The 20353-nt window shown below is 50.1% G+C and overlaps 2 protein-coding genes across 4 annotated transcripts in view; one reads left to right on the top strand and one right to left on the bottom strand.

Annotated features, from left to right (window-relative positions):
- The window catches only part of LOC134399354 (leukocyte cysteine proteinase inhibitor 1-like), a 148663-nt gene extending 129286 nt beyond the window's left edge, over window positions 1-19377 (bottom strand). Inside the window, exons 1-3 of the mRNA XM_063127377.1 lie at window positions 19227-19377; window positions 16627-16728; window positions 15605-15847 (exon numbers count right to left, since the gene is read on the bottom strand). Of these exons, the coding sequence (XP_062983447.1) occupies window positions 15713-15847; window positions 16627-16728; window positions 19227-19301 (312 nt within the window). The 5' untranslated portion in view covers window positions 19302-19377 and the 3' untranslated portion in view covers window positions 15605-15712. The remainder of the gene's footprint in view (window positions 1-15604; window positions 15848-16626; window positions 16729-19226) is intronic.
- Window positions 1-20353, top strand: part of LOC134399346 (beta-arrestin-1) — a 177799-nt gene that overhangs the window by 93713 nt on the left and 63733 nt on the right. For all 3 annotated transcript variants that reach the window (XM_063127367.1, XM_063127365.1, XM_063127366.1), the window contains exon 2: window positions 3099-3129. In XM_063127367.1, the coding sequence (XP_062983437.1) occupies window positions 3099-3129 (31 nt within the window). The remainder of the gene's footprint in view (window positions 1-3098; window positions 3130-20353) is intronic.

Genomic DNA, 20353 nt, shown 5'->3' with positions numbered 1-20353 from the left:
CCAAGCAAGGGATCGTAGCGATGCTAAATTTGACAGAGTTCGGCTTTTGTCATCCCCGAGTTGCGTTGAATGCCCAGTGTAGTTTTCCTGTTGCACGACCCTTCCTGGTGAACCATTCCCCCCTCTGGAGCTTCAGGAAGCACCACCTGAACCCACTCCCCTGAACTCTTAAGAACAGCTCTACCTTTCCTTTCCATCAAAGCCAGGTGAGGCAGTGGCTGTTCTGAACTAGTGCCTGGGCACAGTAATGGACTGGATGAGAGCTAACAAACTGAGACTCAATCCAGACAAAACGGAGGTACTATTAGCAGGTGGTTCATCTGTCCGGCGAGGTGATGTTTGCCCTGTCCTGGACGGGGTTGCATTCTCCCTAACGGATCGGGTCCATAGTTTGGGGGTGCTCTTGGATCCAGAACTGTCACTTGAGGCACAGGTGAACTCAGGCCACAGCTAGACCTAAGGTTTATCCTGGGATCATCCAGGGTTCGCCCCTGCCTGAGCACTGGATCCCGTGTGTGTCACCTAGATCAACAGGTTTGACCCCTGGACGATCCAGGGATAAACCTTAGGTCTAGCTATGGCCTCAGTGGCAAACAGCACCTTTTATCAGCTTAGGCTGATATATCAACTGCGCCCTTATCTGGACAGAGATAGCCTAGCTACATGCTCTGATAACCTCTCGTTTGGATTACTGCAATGCGTTATACGTGGGGCTGCCTTTGAAAACAGTCCAGAAACTTCAACTGGTACAAAACAGGGCAGCACGGTTACTAACAGGGACTGGCTGACGAGACCACATTACGCCAGTACTTTTCCAGCTTCATTGGCTGCCCGTCCAGATCCTGGCCCGATTCAAAGTGCTGATATTGACATTTAAAGCCCTCAATGGCTTGGGGCCAGGATATCTGAAGGAACGCCTCCTCCCGTATGTACCTGCCTGGACCCTAAGGTCATCCTCATGGGTCCTTCTCTGCAAGCCCCTGCCAAAGGAAGTGAGGCAGGTGGCTACCAGGTGGAGGGCCTTCTCTGCTTTGGCACCCCGGCTGTGGAATGAGCTCCCTAAGGAGGTTCGCTTGGCACCTACATTATATGCTTTTAGATGCCAGGTGAAGACCTTTTTATTCTCCCAGCATTTTAACAGTCTATAAATAAATTTTAACTTGGTGTTTTAAATTTGTAATTTTGCATTGCTGCTGTTTTTATCCGGTTGAGCTTTTATATTGTATTTTATAGTATGGTTTTATACTGTTGTTTTATACTTTGAATGTTTTTAATTTTTGTGAACCGCCCAGAGAGCTCCGGCTATTGGGCGGTATAGAATTGTAATAAATAAATAAATAAATAAATAAACATCGCTGCACTTAATCATGCGCTACGGGCAAGCGACTGCAGCATGGATAGTGCATATTGGATAATGTCTGTGACATCGACAGGCTGGCAAACAGCACTGTTCCCAGCCTATCCTGTACCCCACCCAGTTTGGGGATTGTTTTTTTAAAAAAGGGGTTTAAAAAATTCATTAGTATCTTTCTACTTAACTGCCATTGGTTATCCTTTTGAGGACATGCGCGCTTGCGTAGTCCTTTCCACAGGAAAGACAATTCAAAAGCAACGCCCTCCTAGTTCAGCATTCTGTTCTCTTTTTATTAGCATTTTTTTTATTTGACGGATGTCCACTCCCCTATCCCGAAGCTAGAGTGCCTCTATCCAACTTGAACTGGACTTTTGAGAGAATTGTGGGGGGGGCGGGGTTGTTAGAAAGGTTACTTCCTCCATTTTCTACTGGACAAAAAGCTTCTGTGTATTCTCTAGGGCAGCAATGCCAGTCACCAGTGCCTGCCCTTGAGGTCATAGAGTAGGGTGACCATATGAAAAGGAGGACAGGGCTCCTGTATCTTTAACAGTTGTATTGAAAAGGAAATTTCAGCAGGTGTCATTTGTATATATGGGGAACCTGGTGAAATTTCCTCTTCATCACACCAGTGAAAGCTGCAGGTGCCCTGCCCTCTTTTAAATCTGGTCACTCTAGTATAGCTCCTGCACCTTTAACTGTTGTGATGAAGAGGGAATTTCACCAGGTTCTCCATATATACAAATGACACTTGTTAAAGATACAGGAGCCCTGTCCTCCTTTTCATATGGTCACCCTATCATAGAGTAGCCTTCCTCAACCTGGGGTGCTCCAGATGTGTTGGACTACAACTCCCAGAATGCCCCAGCCAGCTGGCTGGGGCATTCTGGGAGATGCAGTCCAGGACATCTGGAGAGCCCCAGGTTGAGGAAGGCTGTCATAGAGGCAAAGAAAAATGCACGTCTTTCAGGCTGTGCTTAAGAAATCCCACGTAAACGTCCTTGTTTGTAAAGGTCCTCATCAGAGGCTGGGTTTCGAAGTCAGGCAAGTGGTGACTGGGGAGATGGACTTCTCAGTGGTGACAACTCATTATGGATTGCTTTCTCCAGGGAGGTTTACCTAGCACCTACTTTATTTGTGTGAAGGCACAAGGGGAGGACAATTTTATTCTCCCGAGCTTTGAGTAGTGAATATTTGACTGCTGGTCTTGCATCTTTTTGTGGTTTTGTTTCGTTTCGCTGGTTTTATTTATTTATTTATTTATTATATTTATTTGTATCCCGCCTTTTGCCCAATACTGGGCCTCAAGGCAGTATTGCTCTCTATGGCTTTATCCTTGGTTTGCCTTTTACTGTGGCTTTACTAGTTTGCTTTGTTTTTCCGTGGCCATGTATGTTATCAACGGATCGATTGTAACTTCTGTTTTGCTGCCTTGGGGCAAGTTTGTTTTGACCGAAAAGCAGTCTAGAAAGGTTGCTTTAAGTAAATAAAACGGTCTTTAGAAATGATTGTCTGCTGTGACAATGTGGTGGTACAGAAGCCAGGAGTTGCCTGGTTTAATCACTCCTGCCGCTGTGCAGCACCACAACATCTGTACTGCCAGCAGTTCACAACTACATAGAATCATAGAATAGTAGAGTTGGAAGGGGCCTCTAGATTTGTGTACCTGTCAACAACTGTTGAATCCGAGTAAGACGCGCCTCGTATGTTATTCACCCCCGTTTCCCCTTCCCTCCTTGTTTTGCAGAGTGTTCAAGAAGGCCAGCCCCAACGGGAAGGTAAGTTGAACTTCTTTGTTTATTCTTTGCATTTCTTTGGCGTGAGAAAGTGTGTGTGTGTGGGGTGGGGGAGTCAGTAAAATGGAAAATGGAAATATCTGCAGTATTTATTTATAAAATCATTTATGTGGTGTCATTTGGTTCTCAAAAGCCCGCCCACCCCCCAACATGGCTAACTACTGAACTGTTAAAAAGCAAACGGAAAACAGAGCATTTAAGCCAGCCTTCCTCAACCTGGGGCGCTCCAGATGTGTTGGACTGCATCTCCCAGATGGCTGGGGCATTCTGGGAGTTGTAGTCCAACACATCTGGAGTGCCCCAGGTTGAGGAAGGCTGAAAGCGAACCGATAAATCAGACGCACAAGGAGAACGGGGGAAATTAAAAACGGTAAAAGGCCTGCTGTGAACCACCTTAGGAAAGAGTGTTCATGTTCTTTTTAAAGTGGCCTGTTGTTTTATTTTATTTTATTTATTTCTTATTGCATTTATATCCTGCCTTTTTTCCTCCAAGGAACCCAAGGCGGCATAAATAATCTTCCTCTTCCTCTCCATTTTATCCTCACAACAACAACCCTGTGAGGTGGGTTGGGCTGAGAGTCCGTGACTGGCTCAAACTCACCCAGTGGGTTTCCATGGCCGAGTGGGGACTAGAACCCGGATCTCCCGACTCCCAGTCCAACACTTTAGCCGCTACACCACACTGGCTCTTGATGTATAAGCCTGCTGCTCTCACAGTCTTATCTCGCCTAGCCCTTAACAATGTGACGGTGGTGGGTTTCCCCCCCTTGCTATTGGTGGTAGAGGACCTACTTTTCCTGCAAAGGGTTCCAGGTTCGTTGTTTGGTGTCACTCCGGTTAGAAGGGCTCCAGACAGCAGGCAGGGGAAGTCTTGTGATGAACCTCTGCCAGTAGGATGACACAGACAGTCCTGGGCAACACAGATTGACTCCGCAGGAGGCTGGTTCATAGGGATCTCCCATCAAAGGCTGCACGGTGAAAATCCCAGGTCCAAAGCGGAACCATTTCCCCCTTCTGCATGTAATGGCTCTTCAAGTTACCAGGGACAGGCCGTAGGTCAGTGGCAGACCCTCAACTTGGCATGCAGGAGGGCCTGCTTCAATCTCTGGCATCCTCTCCAGGTAGAAGGATCAAGTGAATCTGACTCCATCTAGCCCAGTATTATTGCCAAGCAGAGCACACCATACTGGGCTAGATGGACCTTTGGTCTTAAGTCAGTCACAGGCTGCTTTATTGAGAACCAGTGTGGGGTAGTGGTTAGAGCAGTGGTTCCCAAACTTTTTCAGGTCACCGCCCTCCTAGTTCCACAAACTCATGCCCAGCGCCCCCTACCCTACACTATAAAAATCATTATTCAGAATAGCCGTTTTCAACAACCCACTAAGGAAGATAATAACAATAAAATTCAAAACAGTAACAATTAATTGAATATTTATTCAAAATCCAAAGCACCCACCGCAGGCTTGCTGAGGGAGGGAGGGAAAAGAGAGCGAACGCCTTTGTTTTGCACCCAGCGTGGTGGGGCACACCAAGCAGAGGATGTCTCTTCATTAGTGTTTTGGTGTTTTTAAAACATTTGAATTCACCGTTAAAAGGACTCTTCTTAAACGGTATTAATACATGTGTGGATTCTTCCCCTATATGGCTTGGGACCAAACTACCTTCTCCCATAAAAATGTCTCTGGGTTTTAAGACCTTCTGGAGAGATGCTTCTCGGAAAAGACCACCTCGAGCGCCCCCCTGCTGCTCCCTTGCTTCTTAACGACCCCCTATGCAATCCCACCGCCCCCAAGGGGGCAGTATCGCCCACTTTGGGAACCACTGGGTTAGAGTGTGGTTAGGGAGACTCAGCAGATCCGGGTTCTAGTCCCCACTCGGTCATGGAAGCTCACTAGGTGACTTTGGGCCAGTCACCAGTTCTCAGCCTGACCTACCTCACAGGGTTGTTGTTGTGAGGATAAAATGGAAAGAGGACCATGCACACCGCCTTGGGCTCCTCGGAGGAAAAACGTTGGGTTTTAAATGTAGCTGTCAGACCTTGTCCCAGTCCGAGGGAGTGATAGCCTGTGACACCGGTTCTGAATCAGAAGGGGGTGCTGTGGAGCCGTGGCAAGCCGGACGCCTGAGAATTCAGGCCTACCTGGCCTTCCACCTGGTTACGAGCCGGGATGGGGTGAGCCTCAGCGTGCTGATATGGCCTCTCTTCCACCTCTGGGAGACCTGACATTGACGGAGGTCTCTGGGGACGGGGCAGTAGGGGGAGGACCCTGCAAGGGAGGGGGCTTCTGAGACGTGCCCTGAGATGCATCATCCACTAAAGAGGGTGGAACAGGGGCTCCTGGCACGGCGCGGGCTGCGTTCATGAGCCACGTTTCACTGCCAGGATAACATATCTGATAACGATCTTCAGCGCCACGCCCCTGTATTTAAACCGGAACAGCAGGCCGGAGAGGTGGATGGAAGCAATGCCTTTTTAACCTGGAAAACATTTGGCTGGAAATTTAAACCCGTTTGGATTTATTCTGTGAGTTGAACCTGAGGCTGATGGAGGGCTCCATCACACCAGACTTTTATCACATTCTCATCATGCCTGGTTTGCGGTTTTGGAGCGTGGCACTCAGATGATGTTGTGTCTGTCCTGCAGACACCCCGCCTCAGAGAGAGACTTCCTTCTGAGTCAGCACCTATAGAACTGACTTTTAATAGTGTGGTCACTCAGAAGCTTTTTTTTAAAGTCTAAAACAGCAAACTAGAAAGTGCTCTGCAACCCCATGCTTACTTCTGAGGTCTTACTTCTGTTTACTCAGAAGTAAGGGCTTGGCTAGACCTACCGGGTGTTCCATCGTTGAGGAGCGGTGAAAGTGGCTTTTCCCGTTCAGCCATGACGCCTCATCATCCACACCGTCCTTCGATTTGTGGCGGAAGTTTGCGCCGGTTGTGCTGCTGCTGCCGCGAGCACGGTTGCGCAGCCACACCGGCCTGATTGCCGCGCCTTTTTTTTTCGCTCGCTGCACGGTTTGCGCAAGTCCGAAAAACCGCAAACTTGCATAGCCGTCAGCGATGTCGCCGCCGGCCCTGGCGGCGCCGGAGCCAGCAGCGGCGGCGGCAGTGGCAGTGCCAGCTGAAGTGCTGCTGGTGCTGTTGAGGGTCAACATTGATGTGCTCACTTCCTGATGGGGGTCGTGGCGGGTGTAATATGACCCGAGGTCAATCGTCTGCATGGGCACTCTGTGCCTACATCTCCCATCATGCCTCTGAGGTCTCTCCGCCGATGACCGCCTCTGTGCCCTCTGCCCCATCCCAAGGAGCCAACCCACATCTGGCTGTAGCCATGGCAGCAGCCCACAAACAGCTCTGCCCTCTACCAGCCTGGTACCCACACTAACAGGCAGCGTACAGCACCGCCATTATGCGGCCACGGTAGCTGCCCACCGCGAGGAGTCACCAGCCACTTTTCCGTTCCTCCGTTCCTGCGCAAACTGTCACTGTGGAAATAATAATAAAAAAAGCCGCTCCGCCGCGCTGCCCCAGCTGGCGGACTGGGCGCAAATGGCGGAGGCGGCTTGACCGAAGCCGCTGGCCACTCCCCTTAGCACGCCTTTTCCTGACCAGTGCGCACCGCAGTGACCTCACATCCTCCCACACGTACTCCGAATTAGCGCGGGATGGCAGGAAAAGGCGCACTAGAACTCACTTTTTTAAAGTCGAGATAAAGAGGCTTCACCGCAGGATAACGGCGGATCCTCGTGAACGTCATCTGGAAGCCTCGACGTGACTGCGGAAGGTAACGCGCGCTACAGCCTCGTCTAGTAACGCCCTAAGTGTCTCTCTGTTCAATGGGGTTTACTCAAGGGTAAGCATGCATCGGATTTTAGTATGACATGGATGTAAATGCAGTTGATATCAACGGGACCTCTGATTCTGCCTTAAACCACCCCTGTGCAGAATTGGGGAGAGAGGGGTGTGTGTCTGTGTGTGTGTTAATGGGAAGGAATGATGGGGATGGGTGGGAAGGAAATTAAAAACTCCTAAAAACCCGAAGGATGAACTGATCTGATTCAAACTTGGCGTGACTAAAGCCCTACTTAAGAGCTCTCACAGTCCCAAGTTTCATCCCTTTATCTTTAAAAATGAGGGCGCTGTAAGCGTATTGGTTATTTATTTATTTATATTTATTTATTGCATTTTTATACCGCCCAATAGCCGAAGCTCCCTCGGAATGCCATAGGACCTCCAATAAGCGAGGGGGCAGTTTGCCACCTCCATCACAATGTCCATCAACGACAAGAACCAATAAACTGGAGGGTGTATGGCCTGGCAGCTTGCAAAACCGTGGCTGCCTGCAAAGGCTTCTGGGTGAATGGCTTTTCTGCCTTGAAGCTAGCAAACTGTTATTTCAGCCTGTAAAGATGAATCAAAGCACAGTTACAGTGACCTCATGGGAGCACCAGGTGTCTTATCTGGAAACCCGAACAAGCTGACATTGCAAAGTGGTTCAGTCTCAGACTGAGCCGTAACACCTTGAGAAACCCAATTAGTGGGTCTTCTCCGTGCCAAGGAAATGCCAAGTAATGTCTTGTTTATTACAACAATGGAGACTAATGCTATAGTCTCTTAGGACGAGAAGGGCTGTTTTGTTATTAATCCACATGTATGATTGATCACTCTCTGAAGTCAGCAGCAATGTCAGTCCAGTTATTCTATAATTTATTTATGTTATTTATTTATTTATTACATTTCTATACCACCCAATAGCCGGAGCTCTCTGGGCGGTTCACAAAAATTAAAAACATTCAAAGTATAAAACAACAGTATAAAACCATAATATAAAATACCATATAAAAGCTCAACCAGATAAAAACAGCAGCAATGCAAAATTACACATTTAAAACACCAAGTTAAAGTTTATTTATAGACTGTTAAAATGCTGGGAGAATAAAAAGGTCTTCACCTGGCATCTAAAAGCATATAACCTAGGTGCCAAGCGAACCTCCTTAGGGAGCTCATTCCACAGCCGGGGTGCCACAGCAGAGAAGGCCCTCCACCTGGTAGCCACCTGCCTCACTTCCTTTGGCAGGGGCTCGTGGAGAAGGACTCCTGAGGATGACCTTAGGGTCCGAGCAGGTACATATGGGAGGAGGCGTTCCTTCAAATAACCTGGCCCCAAGCCGTTTAGGGCTTTAAATGTCAATACCAGCACTTTGAATCTGGCCCGGACCCGGACTGGCAGCCAATGAAGCTGGAAAAGGACTGGCGTGATGTGGTCTCGTCGGCCAGTCCGTGTTAGTAACCGTGCTGCCCTGTTTTGTACCAGATGAAGTTTCCGGACCGTTTTCAAAGGCAGCCCCACGTATAACGTATAACTGAACTTGTGCCCAGTGGGTGGTCACCTAGATTTCGCCGAAGGGTCTTCCGTGCAGGAAGCTTTCGCAGCCTAGTCCACCTTCATGTAGAGTAGACCTGATGGGCTGAAACTATTCTCATAAAGTAGTCTCCTTGTAAATAAACTTCTGTGCCTGAAATACTTTATTGCCCTGGCAACCCTGAAAGAACCTGAAACTCATGGCTGGAGTTTGAAGGGGGATAGAAAAAAGGGCGGGGTGGGCGCAATAGCAGCGGGAGAGCAAGGAAGTGAAAAGAGAGTTCACTGGTATACCGACAATTGAGAAAAGGAGAAACGCTTGCTGCGCTTATGAAACGGAGGTAAAAAATGCCGAGGCAAACCAGGGGAAAAAAACATGTGTGATGATACTCTCAGTCCTTTGATCCTGGTCAAGGAGCTACGTTGTAATCTGTTATCTGCGGGCCTTGATGGGGACTGTAGAGGCTTAATGCTGAGTACTGAATTTACAGCAGAAAGCGCTTTAATGAAAGTGGAGTCTCACGATTGGGACGTCCGGACTTGACACTGCCAGGCAGAGCTGGAAATACTGGCCTAGATGGACCCGTGGTTTTATTCAAGTCAAGGGCTGGTTCGTTGAGAGCCAGCGGGGCGTACTCTTTAAGGCTTGGGATGAAATTGGGCATAAGGCTCAATGGATAACTTTGAACAGTCACTGACTCTCAGCCTGGCCTACCTCACAGGTAGGATAAAGTGGTGAAGAGAAGGGCAATGTATGTTACCTTGGTCTCCTGTGAGGAAAAGTCGGGTGCAATAAATAAATAAATTGTGAAATCTGCACTGGAGGGTCTATGAACCTAAAGTGTTGACTGAAGTCAGTAACATAAATTATTTTATTTTATTTATTTATTGCACTTCTATACCGCTCCCATAGCCAGGGCTCTCTGGGCGGTTTACAGAAATTCTAAAATTGAGATAAAAACAAGTATACAAAATTTAAAATTCTAAAACACAGAACATACATACATAAAGCATTAAAAACCATTTAAAAAACCTAAACATGTGGGTGATTAAGATGTGCCGCCATATGCCTGGGCAAAGAGGAAAGTCTTAACCTGGCGCCGGAAAGATAGCAGCGTTGGTGCCAGGCGAGCCTCGTCAGGGAGATCATTCCATAGTCTGGGGCCCACCACCGAAAAGGCCCTGTCCCTCGTTGCCGCACTAGACTAGAAAGTCTGAGCAAAAGTCTAAGATGTAGAAGTTTTGCCTTGAGTTCAGGAGGTGGGGCTAAAGGGGTGAGGTGACTTTGGAGTGCCAGCAACAGCGGCTGGACATTCGGGGTGTGTGTGTGCTGGGGGTGCTTTATCTGTGGGTGTGCTGCTTCCGCCTCCTTAGTGAAGTCACTGGCAACAGTGGTGCTGTGGGAGCGTCTGCCATTTCCTCTGAGAATGCCCATTCTGTGGGGTTGGGGGGTTGGAGCTGGCTCTGGTGGCCACCGGTTTTTGTGATGGCCACCATCTCCACACACACTCACACCCGCAATGTCCTGGAATGATATGATTTCTGAGGCGTTCCGAGGGTGGGAAAATGGCTGCCATTTTGAGAAATGCAGAAAAGAAACAGGACGTGGCACCTGTATAAATGTAGGATAATGAAACTTTTTTAAAAAATGTAGTTGCACCAAACCCTCTTTATGTTTTGAAAATGTCAACAGTTAATACAGAGGACAGGTAATGTGGAGGCATGGCCTGGGTGGGTGCCTTCACTTTCAGATGAAATAACTTAAGAACATAAGTAGTGCCGTGCTGGATCAGACCAAGGGTCCATCTAGTCCAGCACTCTGTTCCCACAGGGGCCAACCAGCCGGCGGCCAGGGACTAACAAAGCAGGACATGGTGCAACAGCACCCTCCCACCCATGTTCCCCAGCAACTGGGGCACACAGGCTTACTGCCTCAGATATTGGAGGCAGCACACAACCATCAGGGCTAGTAGCCATGGATAGCCTTCTCCTCCAGGAATTTATCCAACCCCCTTTTAAAGCCATCCAGATTGGTGACCATCACTACGTCTTGTGGCAGGGAGTTCCATAATTTAACTGTGCGCTGTGTGAAGGAACTGTTTCTACGACACAAGAAAGGTACGTCTGTATTGAGGAGGGGAAGCCTGCATTCAAATGGTATCTGCTGCACATAACACGCATGGAGCTTTCCCGTGAAGCTGCACAGAAAAGAAATCAGGGACTCATCTCGACTTTTTCAGTGGGAGCGACGTCACCCCGGCTCTTCCGCCGTCTGACCTTCTTCTTTGGCCGATCCGGGAGGCTATTCTGTTAGAAGGTAACCTAGGAAGAGGGCAGCAGAGGGGGATCCAGTACCCAAATGACCTCCGAAAACCCTGTGCTCCCTCTTTGGTGTGCAGATTATCCAGCGCAACCCCGCAGGAGCGAAAACGCGGTGCCGTCAAGTCAGCCCTGCTGTCTTCGCCAGCTGTCAGGTTCTTCCCCAACCTGTTACCCTCCAGATGTGTTGGGCTATGACTTTCAGCATCCCCCAGCCAACATTTGGGAATTTGCGGACATTTCTTAAAATTATTATTATTATATTATTACTTATTACATTTCTATACCACCCCACAGCCGAAGCTCTCTGGACAGTTTAGAAAGATTAAAAACAGTGAACATTAAGAATATACAAAATTTGAAACCATAAAAAGCATAAAAACAGGCAGAAAAGGAAAGGAACCTCTCATGCAAGCACTGAGTCATTACTGACTCTTGGAGGGACACCACTGGCGTTTTCTTGACAGGCCTTATACCCTCATTACTGACTCTTGGAGGGACGCCAGCTTTCGCTGACGTTTTCTTGGCAGGCCTTATAGCGGGGTGGTTTGCCGTTGCCTTCCCCAGCCGTTATTACCTTTCCCCCAGCTAACTGGGTACTCATTTTACCGACCTCGGAATGATGGAAGGCTGAGTCGACCCGAGCCAGCTGCCTGAAACCAGCTTCCGCTGGGATTGAACTCAGACCATGGGGAGAGTTTCAGCTGCAGAAACTGCTGCTTTACCGCTCTGCGCCACACGAGGCTCCTAAAAACAGACAATATTCATTTAAAAACAACTATTCTGGGGTCAGTTAAGAACCCGTCCCCTGCAGCATATGCTGTTAAATGCCTTGGAGGAGAGAAAAGTCTTGACCTGGCGCCGAAAAGATAACAATGTTGGTGCCAGGCGAGCCTCGTCGGGGAGATTGTTCCATAATTGAGGGGCCACCACTGAAAAGGCCCTGTCCCTTGTTGTCATCCTCCGAGCTTCCCTCGGAGTAGGACCTTAGATGAAAACAGAAAAAGAGTTCGATGGGTTGTGTTCGCAGTTGTGAACGGAACATGCTGTCATGGTTTCCAAAAAGAAATGAATCTTTTGTACATCCCTGCTGAATCGCACCTATGCGCCAGCATTTGGAACCAAGTCCTGGCACAGAGACGTGTGGCAACCCAGCCTTTCCCTTCTCCGTTGAGTCTTCGGCTTCCTCCTCCTCCCCAGCAGCCAATGAACTGAGCTGCCGCAACCTCCATCTGTCACCGTGCCAGCAGGCTGAGTGCCTTCATGCCGGCTGCCTTTCATAGGAGGCAGCCACTGTGTTGCCGACTGAGGGGAAGTGCCAGCAAGAAGCAGCCTTGCTAAGTGGGCCTGCCGGTGCCTTCGCCGGGCCCCGATACGCATCCCGCTGAGCTCCTGTAAGAGGAGGGAGGATGAAGATCCAGCCTGGCCCAGGAGACAGCCCAGGGCTGAAGGCGTTGTCTCGCAAACTCAGCAAGGCCAGGAGCGATGATGGCTTTTAGCATTTTAATTATTCAGTTCTGCGATGGCAATAAAAGACTCCATTGGTCTGCCGGCTCTTTCTGACTGTTGCCATTTGGTTGCCTTGACTCTGGAATCTCTGGATCAAAATGGTAAAAAGGCTTCCCCCCCCCCTCCTCCTTAGGGAGGTTAATGGAATTCACTTTGAAAGAAGGGACAGGAGCTACAGAGTTCTGTAAGCAAGCTGAGGTGGCCGTGGAACCCCCCCCTCACACTCACATTTTGCATCCCGAGAAATCCTTACTTTTGCAAATCCATAAGAAGCAAAATTCATTTGGCCGAGATTGCCACATTTCTCTTGAGTGCTTCTTATAGAATCATAGAATCATAGAATAGAAGAGTTGGAAGGGGCCTACAAGGCCATTGAGTCCAACCCCCTGCTCACTGCAGGAATCCACCCTAAAGCATCCCTGACAGATGCTTGTCCAGCTGCCTCTTGAAGGCCTCTAGTGTGGGAGAGTCCACAACCTCCCTAGGTATCTGGTTCCATTGTCCTACTGCTCTAACAGTCAGGAAGTTTTTCCTGACGTCCAGCTGGAATCTGGCTTCCTTTAACTTGAGCCCCTTATTCCGTGTCCTGCACTCTGGGAGGATCGAGAAGAGATCCTGGCCCTCCTCTGGGTGACAACCTTTCAAGTATTTGAAGAGTGCTATCATGTCTCCCCTCCATCTTCTCTTCTCCAGGCTAAACCTGCCCAGTTCTTTCAGTCTCTCTTCATAGGGCTTTGTTTCCAGACCCCTGATCATCCTGGTTGCCCTCCTCTGAACACGCTCCAGCTTGTCTGCGTCTTTCTTGAAATGTGGAGCCCAGAACTGGACACAATACTCTAGATGAGGCCTAACCAAGGCCGAATAGAGAGGAACCAGTACCTCACACGATTTGGAAGTTATACTTCTATGAATGCAGCCCCAAATAGCATTTGCCTTTCTTGCAGCCATATCGCACTGTTGGCATATTCAGCTTGTGATCTACAACAATTCCAAGAGCCTTCTCGTTTGTAGTATTGCTGAGCCAAGTGCATTTGGTTTCTATTTCCTAAATGTAGAACTTGGCATTTATCCCTATTAAATTTCATTCTGTTTTTTCCAGCCCATCACTCCAGCCTATCAAGATCCCTTTGAAGTTTGTTTCTGTCTTCCAGGGTATTAGCTATCCCACCCAATTTTGTGTCATCTGCAAATTTGACACATTTTGTGTCATCTGCAAATCTTGACTCAGATCCTCCTGATTTCTTAGAGTTTTGAATTCACTACCGTTTCCTCTGGCAGGGCACCTGCGACTTTGTCAGTCGGCAAGCCAGAAATTCTGTTGACGCGGTTTCACTTCACTACGGCAATGCAGTGATGGGAGGAGGATCAACTGCTGAATTTCTGCTTGCAGAGTAGCCATTAAAGAGTCTGGCCAGAGAGGCAGGAGGAGTCTTAGGTGGGTTCTTGGAATTAGCGGCTTGGGGCAACAAAATGGAGTTCTGGAGGGCAACAGTGAACTCCAACAGGGGCTGGGGGAGAGCAGAACGTTCCAAACAGTGCGATATGGCTGCAAAAAAAGCAAATGCTATTTTGGGCTGCATTAATAGAAGTATCGCTTCCAAATCATGTGAAGTACCGGTTTCCCTCTATTCGGCCCTGGTTAGGCCTCATCTAGAGTATTGCGTCCAGTTCTGGGCTCCACAATTCAAGAAGGACGCAGACAAGCTGGAGCGTGTTCAGAGGAGGGCAACCAGGATGATCAGGGGTCTGGAAACAAAGCCCTATGAAGAGAGACTGAAAGAACTGGGCAGGTTTAGCCTGGAGAAGAGAAGATGAAGGGGAGACATGAGAGCACTCTTCAAATACTAGAAAGGTTGTCACCCAGAGGAGGGCCAGGATCTCTTCTCGATCCTCCCAGAGTGCAGGACACGGAATAACGGGCTCAAGTTAAAGGAAGCCAGATTCCAGCTGGACATCAGGAAAAACTTCCTGACTGTTAGAGCAGTACGACAATGGAACCAGTTCCCTAGGGAGGTTATGGGCTCTCCCACACTCGAGGCATTCAAGAGGCAGCTGGACAACCCTCTGTCAGGGATGCTTTAGGGTGGATTCCTGCCTTGAGCAGGGGGTTGGACTCGATGGCCTTGTAGGCCCCTTCCAACTCTGCTATTCTTTGATTTTATGATTCTATCTCCTGCTTGTGGGTTTCCCGTGGGCAGCTGGTTGGCCACTGTGTGAACAGATCGCTGGGCTGGATCGACCCTGGGTCTCGTCCAGTAGGGCTGTTGTCGTGTTCTTATGGGCTGCTTGCTCACTGGCACCGGATCTCTCCTTGGAGGAGCAAGAGAAGCTGGCGACAACAGGAATGAAAAGAGAGAGACTCACAAAGGACTCAAAACCCTGGAGCTGGCATTCCACCCCGTCCCCCAGGGGGAAGGAGAGAGAGGGAGAGAGAGAACAGGGGCTTTGCTAGACAGAGGTTTCAGCCCGGGCTGACCCCAGGCTCACCTCTGTGCGTCCAGATGGCGCACAGGGGATCCCGGGGACAGCCAAGGCTGAAACCTCCTTCGGCCCAGGCTAACCGGAGCCTCTTTTGGCCCGGTATTACCCGCGGCCTCGGGCTGAACCCAAGACTGAGGGCGTCTAGCTTGTTCCGCTGCTTTTCCCGGCTACCGCGCTTACTCGCGAGTAGCCGGGAGAAGCGGCGGAGCCCGGGGGAGGTATGGGGGGAAGATCAGAGCCCAGGGGAGGTGTGTGTGTGGGAGATCAGAGGCAGGGGGGAAGGGGGCTGGCGGGCGGGCGATGAAGCTGGTGCGGATGGGGGGGAAACGAAGCCGGCGGGAGGGGGGGGACTCATGGCCAGGGATGGGGGATCGGGGAGATTTTTGTTTGTTTTTGTTTTTAAAAGGGCCTTACCTAAGCGCAGGAGCGTTTCTGCGTCCGGCCCCTTTAAAAAGTTTTTTTTAAAAATGGCAGACGCGACGGGGCTTTGCTTTCCCCCGTGGCGTCCATGTCTAGCAAGGCGTGACAGCCCACGCTACTTGTAGCACGGTCTCGCCGCTCCTCCCGCCCGGATTAGGCGGTAGGTCTAGCAGAGCCCCAGGTCCCCCTCCCCATCGACACTGGGGTCTCCTGCTGTGCTTTCGGGTAAGTGCGGTCCTACCCTTGATTCTCCGTCGGAAAGCTTGGTGGAGCGGCTGTTCTCCAGGGGCGAAAGGCTCCGATAATTTGCATCAGGGCTGCAGCAGCAACAAAAACACAGAGTCTAACAGCACCTTCGAGAGTAACACGTTTATTACGGCTTCTGCTTTCATGGACGGCAAGCAGGCATAATTGCCTCCGGTAAATTCCCTTTATTGCCTCCCTTTGCCTCCCTGCGGAGACGACGCTCTGTGGCTAGAAAGAGGTGATGGGGTCATCCTTGGTCTTGCCCAGAAGGTAGTTAGAAAGCTCAATTCTGCTCCCATGGCAGGGCAGGGCCTGGAACACGCGCAGGTGGGTGTAGTCTCTCTCGCCGTCACCGTGTCGGACCTGCGAGGTGGGAGCAACATGGCAGAGGGCGTCAAAAGCAGGGACCTGTCAGCTGGGACCTCCCTCAACAGAGACCCACTCCCAAACAGGTATGGGGCCTCGCCTCCCTTGAAGTCATTCCCGTTGTCCTGGGAGCCACAGCAGAGTGGGAAACGGCAGTTACTCTGCTCATGGATGGTCAGGTGTGTTTCTAGGCTGCTCGGGACTGAACCGGGGCCTTCTGCGTGAAGAGGGCCCTGTCCTACCGCTAGGCCTTGGCCCTTTCCCTTTGTGGAAAAAAGCAGTTTAAGGAGAGGTAGCGCCTTGATGAAACCTTTGCTCACACCTCCCTCATGTGGACTGGAACTGAACGGTTGAACCCCTGCTTTGAACACATACGGGCGCATGTTCGATTCCCGGGCGCATCTCCAGGTGGGGCTAGGAAGGAATCCTGCCTGAAGAGCCCTTGCTGCCAGTCCGTGTTGACTGTACTGGGCGAGATGGACCAAGCGCCCAACTCCGTTTACGGCAGCTGATGATGACTCTGTGTTCCCACCCGGCCTGCCCAGGGGATCTGTTATGCAATAAACCCAGCCCTTGCTGCTCTTCGCCCACCTGACGGTACGTACCGAAAGCAAGCAATGAAAAGCTGCTAGCAGGACAGGCAGGGAAGCTGCCTGGCATGTGGAGTCCTCCAGCACAGGACAAGCGTGTGCAAAGGACGGCTGCTAGAAAGAGGGACAGGCTGCGGCAGAGGGCAGGGTCTGGCCTTGCTTGGCTCACCCACTCCGGCCACTGACCTTGATGAAGTAGTTCGTGCCGGCGACCACCTGCTTACGGAACGAAACTGCCTCGAAATACGAGTATTTCGCATTTGCTTTCTCTTCCAACTGGCTCTTCACCTGGAAGGCAGGCAGGAGGCTGGTTATTATTTATTTATTTATTTCCAACACTGATATACCACTCCACATCTAAACCAATTCTAAAGGGGTGAACAATAAGAGGTAAAAATTAAAAAATATAAAAAGTATAAAGCATCATATTCAGTTTATTCTGTTTAAAAAAAACAGTGTGTTTTTAAATTCCAAGGAAGGCTTCCTGGAATAGAGCTATTTTTAGGTGGTGCTGGAAACAACACAGTGTTGGCCTCCAGAGGCAGGGAGTTCCATAGAAAAGGGACTACCACACTGAAGGCTCTTCTCCAGGTGCACCCTATTCAGCCCATAGGCCCATCTGGAACTGTCAGGAGCCACCCACCCCTAATGTTCAGAGGAGGGCAACCAGGATGATCTGGGATCTGGAAACAAAGCCCTATGAAGAGAGTGAAAGAACTGGGCAGGTTTAGCCTGGAGAAGAGAAGATTGAGGGGAGACAGGATAGCACTCTTCAAATACTTCAAAGGTTGTCACACAGAGGAGGGCCAGGATCTCTTCTCGATCCTCCCAGAGTGCAGGACACGGAATAGCGGGCTCAAGTTAAAGGAAGCCAGATTCCAGCTGGACATCAGGAAAAACTTCCTGACTGTTAGAGCAGTACGACAATGGAATCTGTTACCTAGGGAGGTTGTGGGCTCTCCCACACTAGAGGCCTTCAAGAGGCAGCTGGACAACCATCTCAGGGATGCTTTAGGGTGGATTCCTGCATTGAGCAGGGGATTCTTTCAGCTTGTCTGCGTCCTTCTTGAACTGTGGAGCCCAGAACTGGACGCAATACTCTAGATGTGGCCTAACCAGGGCTGAATAGAGAGGAACCAGTACCTCACGTGATTTGGAAGCTATACTTCTATTAATGCAGCCCCAAATAGCATTTGCCTTTCTTGCAGCCACATCGCACTGTTGGCTCATATTCAGCTTGCGATCTACAACAATTCCAAGATCCTTCTCGTTTGTAGTATTGCTGAGCCAAGTATCCCCCATCTTGTAACTGTGCCTTTGGTTTCTATTTCCTAGATGTAGAACTTGGCATTTATCCCTATTAAATTTCATTCTGTTGTTTTCAGCCCAGCGCTCCAGCCTATTGGTTTCTGGAAGCCGAGGAAGGGGGAAGGGGTGGGCCTGGTGAGCCTTATGAACACTGGGAAGCCTGCCCTGCTTCCCTTTGTGTAAATAACTTGCTGCCACCCTGCACCTGGGATACCACGGCCTTTGGCAGCGGAGTGGTGCCAATTTAACACTGTGAAGACTGTACAGCCCAGGAGAGGCTGTAGCTAGCCAACCAGCCAAAGCTGGCCTTCTGAGCTGCCATGGCCACTTGAGCTGACAGTGACAGTGATGGATCTGGGTGTTCCCTTAGGCTACGGACCTGATCTTTCACAGGGTATGCAACCGCATCCAGAATAGGCAATGACCCTATCTACTGGACCTGAAAACCACTCACCCACCGGGCTTCAGACTTGCCAAGAATCAGTTTCATAGAATCATAGAACAGTAGAGTAGGAAGGGACCTATAAGGTTTATTGGCCCTCATCCAGCCCATCACCGAACCTAGGCACGGATCCAGGACTTGCACAGCCTCACCTGATTCAGATGCTCCCAGGGGCTTAATATAGATCTTAAACACCATTGGGGACCATCTGGTACCCTGCAGGGCCCTTCCACTCAACTGCCAAGGGACCGAGGAATGGTCACCCAATATTCGGCCCGGCCGGGGAAGGCAACGGCAAACCACCCCGCTATAAGGCCTGCCAAGAAAACGTCAGCGAAAGCTGGCGTCCCTCCAAGAGTCAGTAATGACTCAGTGCTTGCACGAGAGGTTCCTTTCCTTTTCCAGGTAGGACCAGGATCACTACAATGCAATGTCCATCCCACAGAGTCAATCCAGGGGGGTTCCATGGTCGATGACATCAAAAGCTAATGAGAGGTTGAGCAGAATTAGCAGGGTCTCACTGCCCTTGCCCCTTTCTCGATGAAGGTCATCCATCTGGGCAACCAAGGCTGATTTGGTCTCATAACCAGATTGAAACCCAGACTGGAATTAGCCCAGATAATGCATATCCTTCCAGAGTCCCTGTAGCTCTTCCCTCCAGCTTCCTCCAGTAGGGTTCCTATGAGAGGCGCAACACAGAGAGCTGGAAGGAACTTGGAGACCGGAGCCTCAAGGGGGGTAGAAGAGAATTTGGCAAACGAATCCCTGGGGGGTTGTCTGGGTTAAGGGGAGCGTAGGCCTCCCAGGGGATTTTCCTGGGCCTTGACAGAGTTTCCTTAGGCCCGTGAGGCTGGAGAAACCCCAATTCCAGTTGCTGGCTCTCAACCGGACTTTTGGGAACCCTGAAGGGAAGGAGGATTCTCAATGGCAATCATTTTGCCGGTGAGGGAGGAAAAACAGCCGGGATTCAGCAGGCGGACCCAGCTGCATGCCCTCTCCCTACTTCTGTGGGGTGCTGCGGGAGGGGGTTCCTCACCTGATTAGCGATGTCCCGAACTTCAGAAGTGACCTGGTCAGGGTCAGATAATCCTCCAGTCATCCTTTCAGCCATGTCGCTTCGTCGTTTGGGCTTCGATCTGCCGCCTTTCGCTTTGACTTCTGGAGAAGACTGTCAGGCGGAGGGGAGTTTTCCATCTGGGGCCATGTGTGTCATGCTGCCGTCACGTGAGGGAGAACTCGGGATCCTGTTGCACATTTGTATTCAGCGAGAGGCACACCCCATCACCAGCGGAGGCAGCTGAGCTGGAGGAGACGCTTCCTGGTCTCGCTGCAACAGGAAGGCCAGCTGTTCACCAACTCCTCCCTCGCAGCTTGAAGGCCAAAGCAGAAAGGGACCATCATCTTCTCTCCATGAGAGGCGAAAACTGAAGCCTGAGAGAGAATCCAAGCTAACCATCTTACATGGATTGCAAACCATCAAACTGTAGTGCTCCTTCTTTGATCCGTAAGCATCCCAGAGCTATAAAGCTGCCAGGAACGGTAACACACCCACCCCGGTGCCGTGCACACACATTATGCATGGTAGGGAGAATGAGGACAGGGAGACATTTTTCTCCCTCTTTCAAAATACTAGAACCCAGGGTCATCCCAAGAAAGTGATTGGTGGGAGATCCAGGACAAAGAAAAGGAAGGATTTCTTCACACAGCGCGTAGTTAAATTATGGAACTCACTACCACAAGATGTAGTGATGGCCGCCCATTTGGATGGCTTTATAAGGAGGTTGGATAAATTCTGGAGGCAAAGGCTATCCATGGCTACTAGCCCTGATGGTTGTGTGCTATCTCCAGTATTCGAGGCAATAAGCCTGTGTGCCCCAGTTGCTGGGGAACATGGGTGGGAGGGTGCTGTTGCACCGTGTCCTGCCTTGTTGGTCCCTGGCTGATGGCTGCCTGGCCACTGTGGGAACAGAGTGCTGGACTAGATGGACCCTTGGTCTGATCCAGCCTCAGGGCTCTTCTGATGTTTTTATGTTATTATCTTTTATGGGGAGCGTCTCAGAGTTTCTTTCCAAGAGGGGCAAGACCTGTGTGTCTTCACCAAGGCCTCCGGTTTAAATCTTTGTGGACGTTCCATTTGTTTGAGACTGTGACGTTCATTTAATT

The sequence above is a fragment of the Elgaria multicarinata genome, chromosome 5 (assembly GCF_023053635.1).
Source record: "Elgaria multicarinata webbii isolate HBS135686 ecotype San Diego chromosome 5, rElgMul1.1.pri, whole genome shotgun sequence".
Taxonomy (NCBI): domain Eukaryota; kingdom Metazoa; phylum Chordata; class Lepidosauria; order Squamata; family Anguidae; genus Elgaria; species Elgaria multicarinata.
This window is presented reverse-complemented; position numbering and strand designations above follow the sequence as displayed.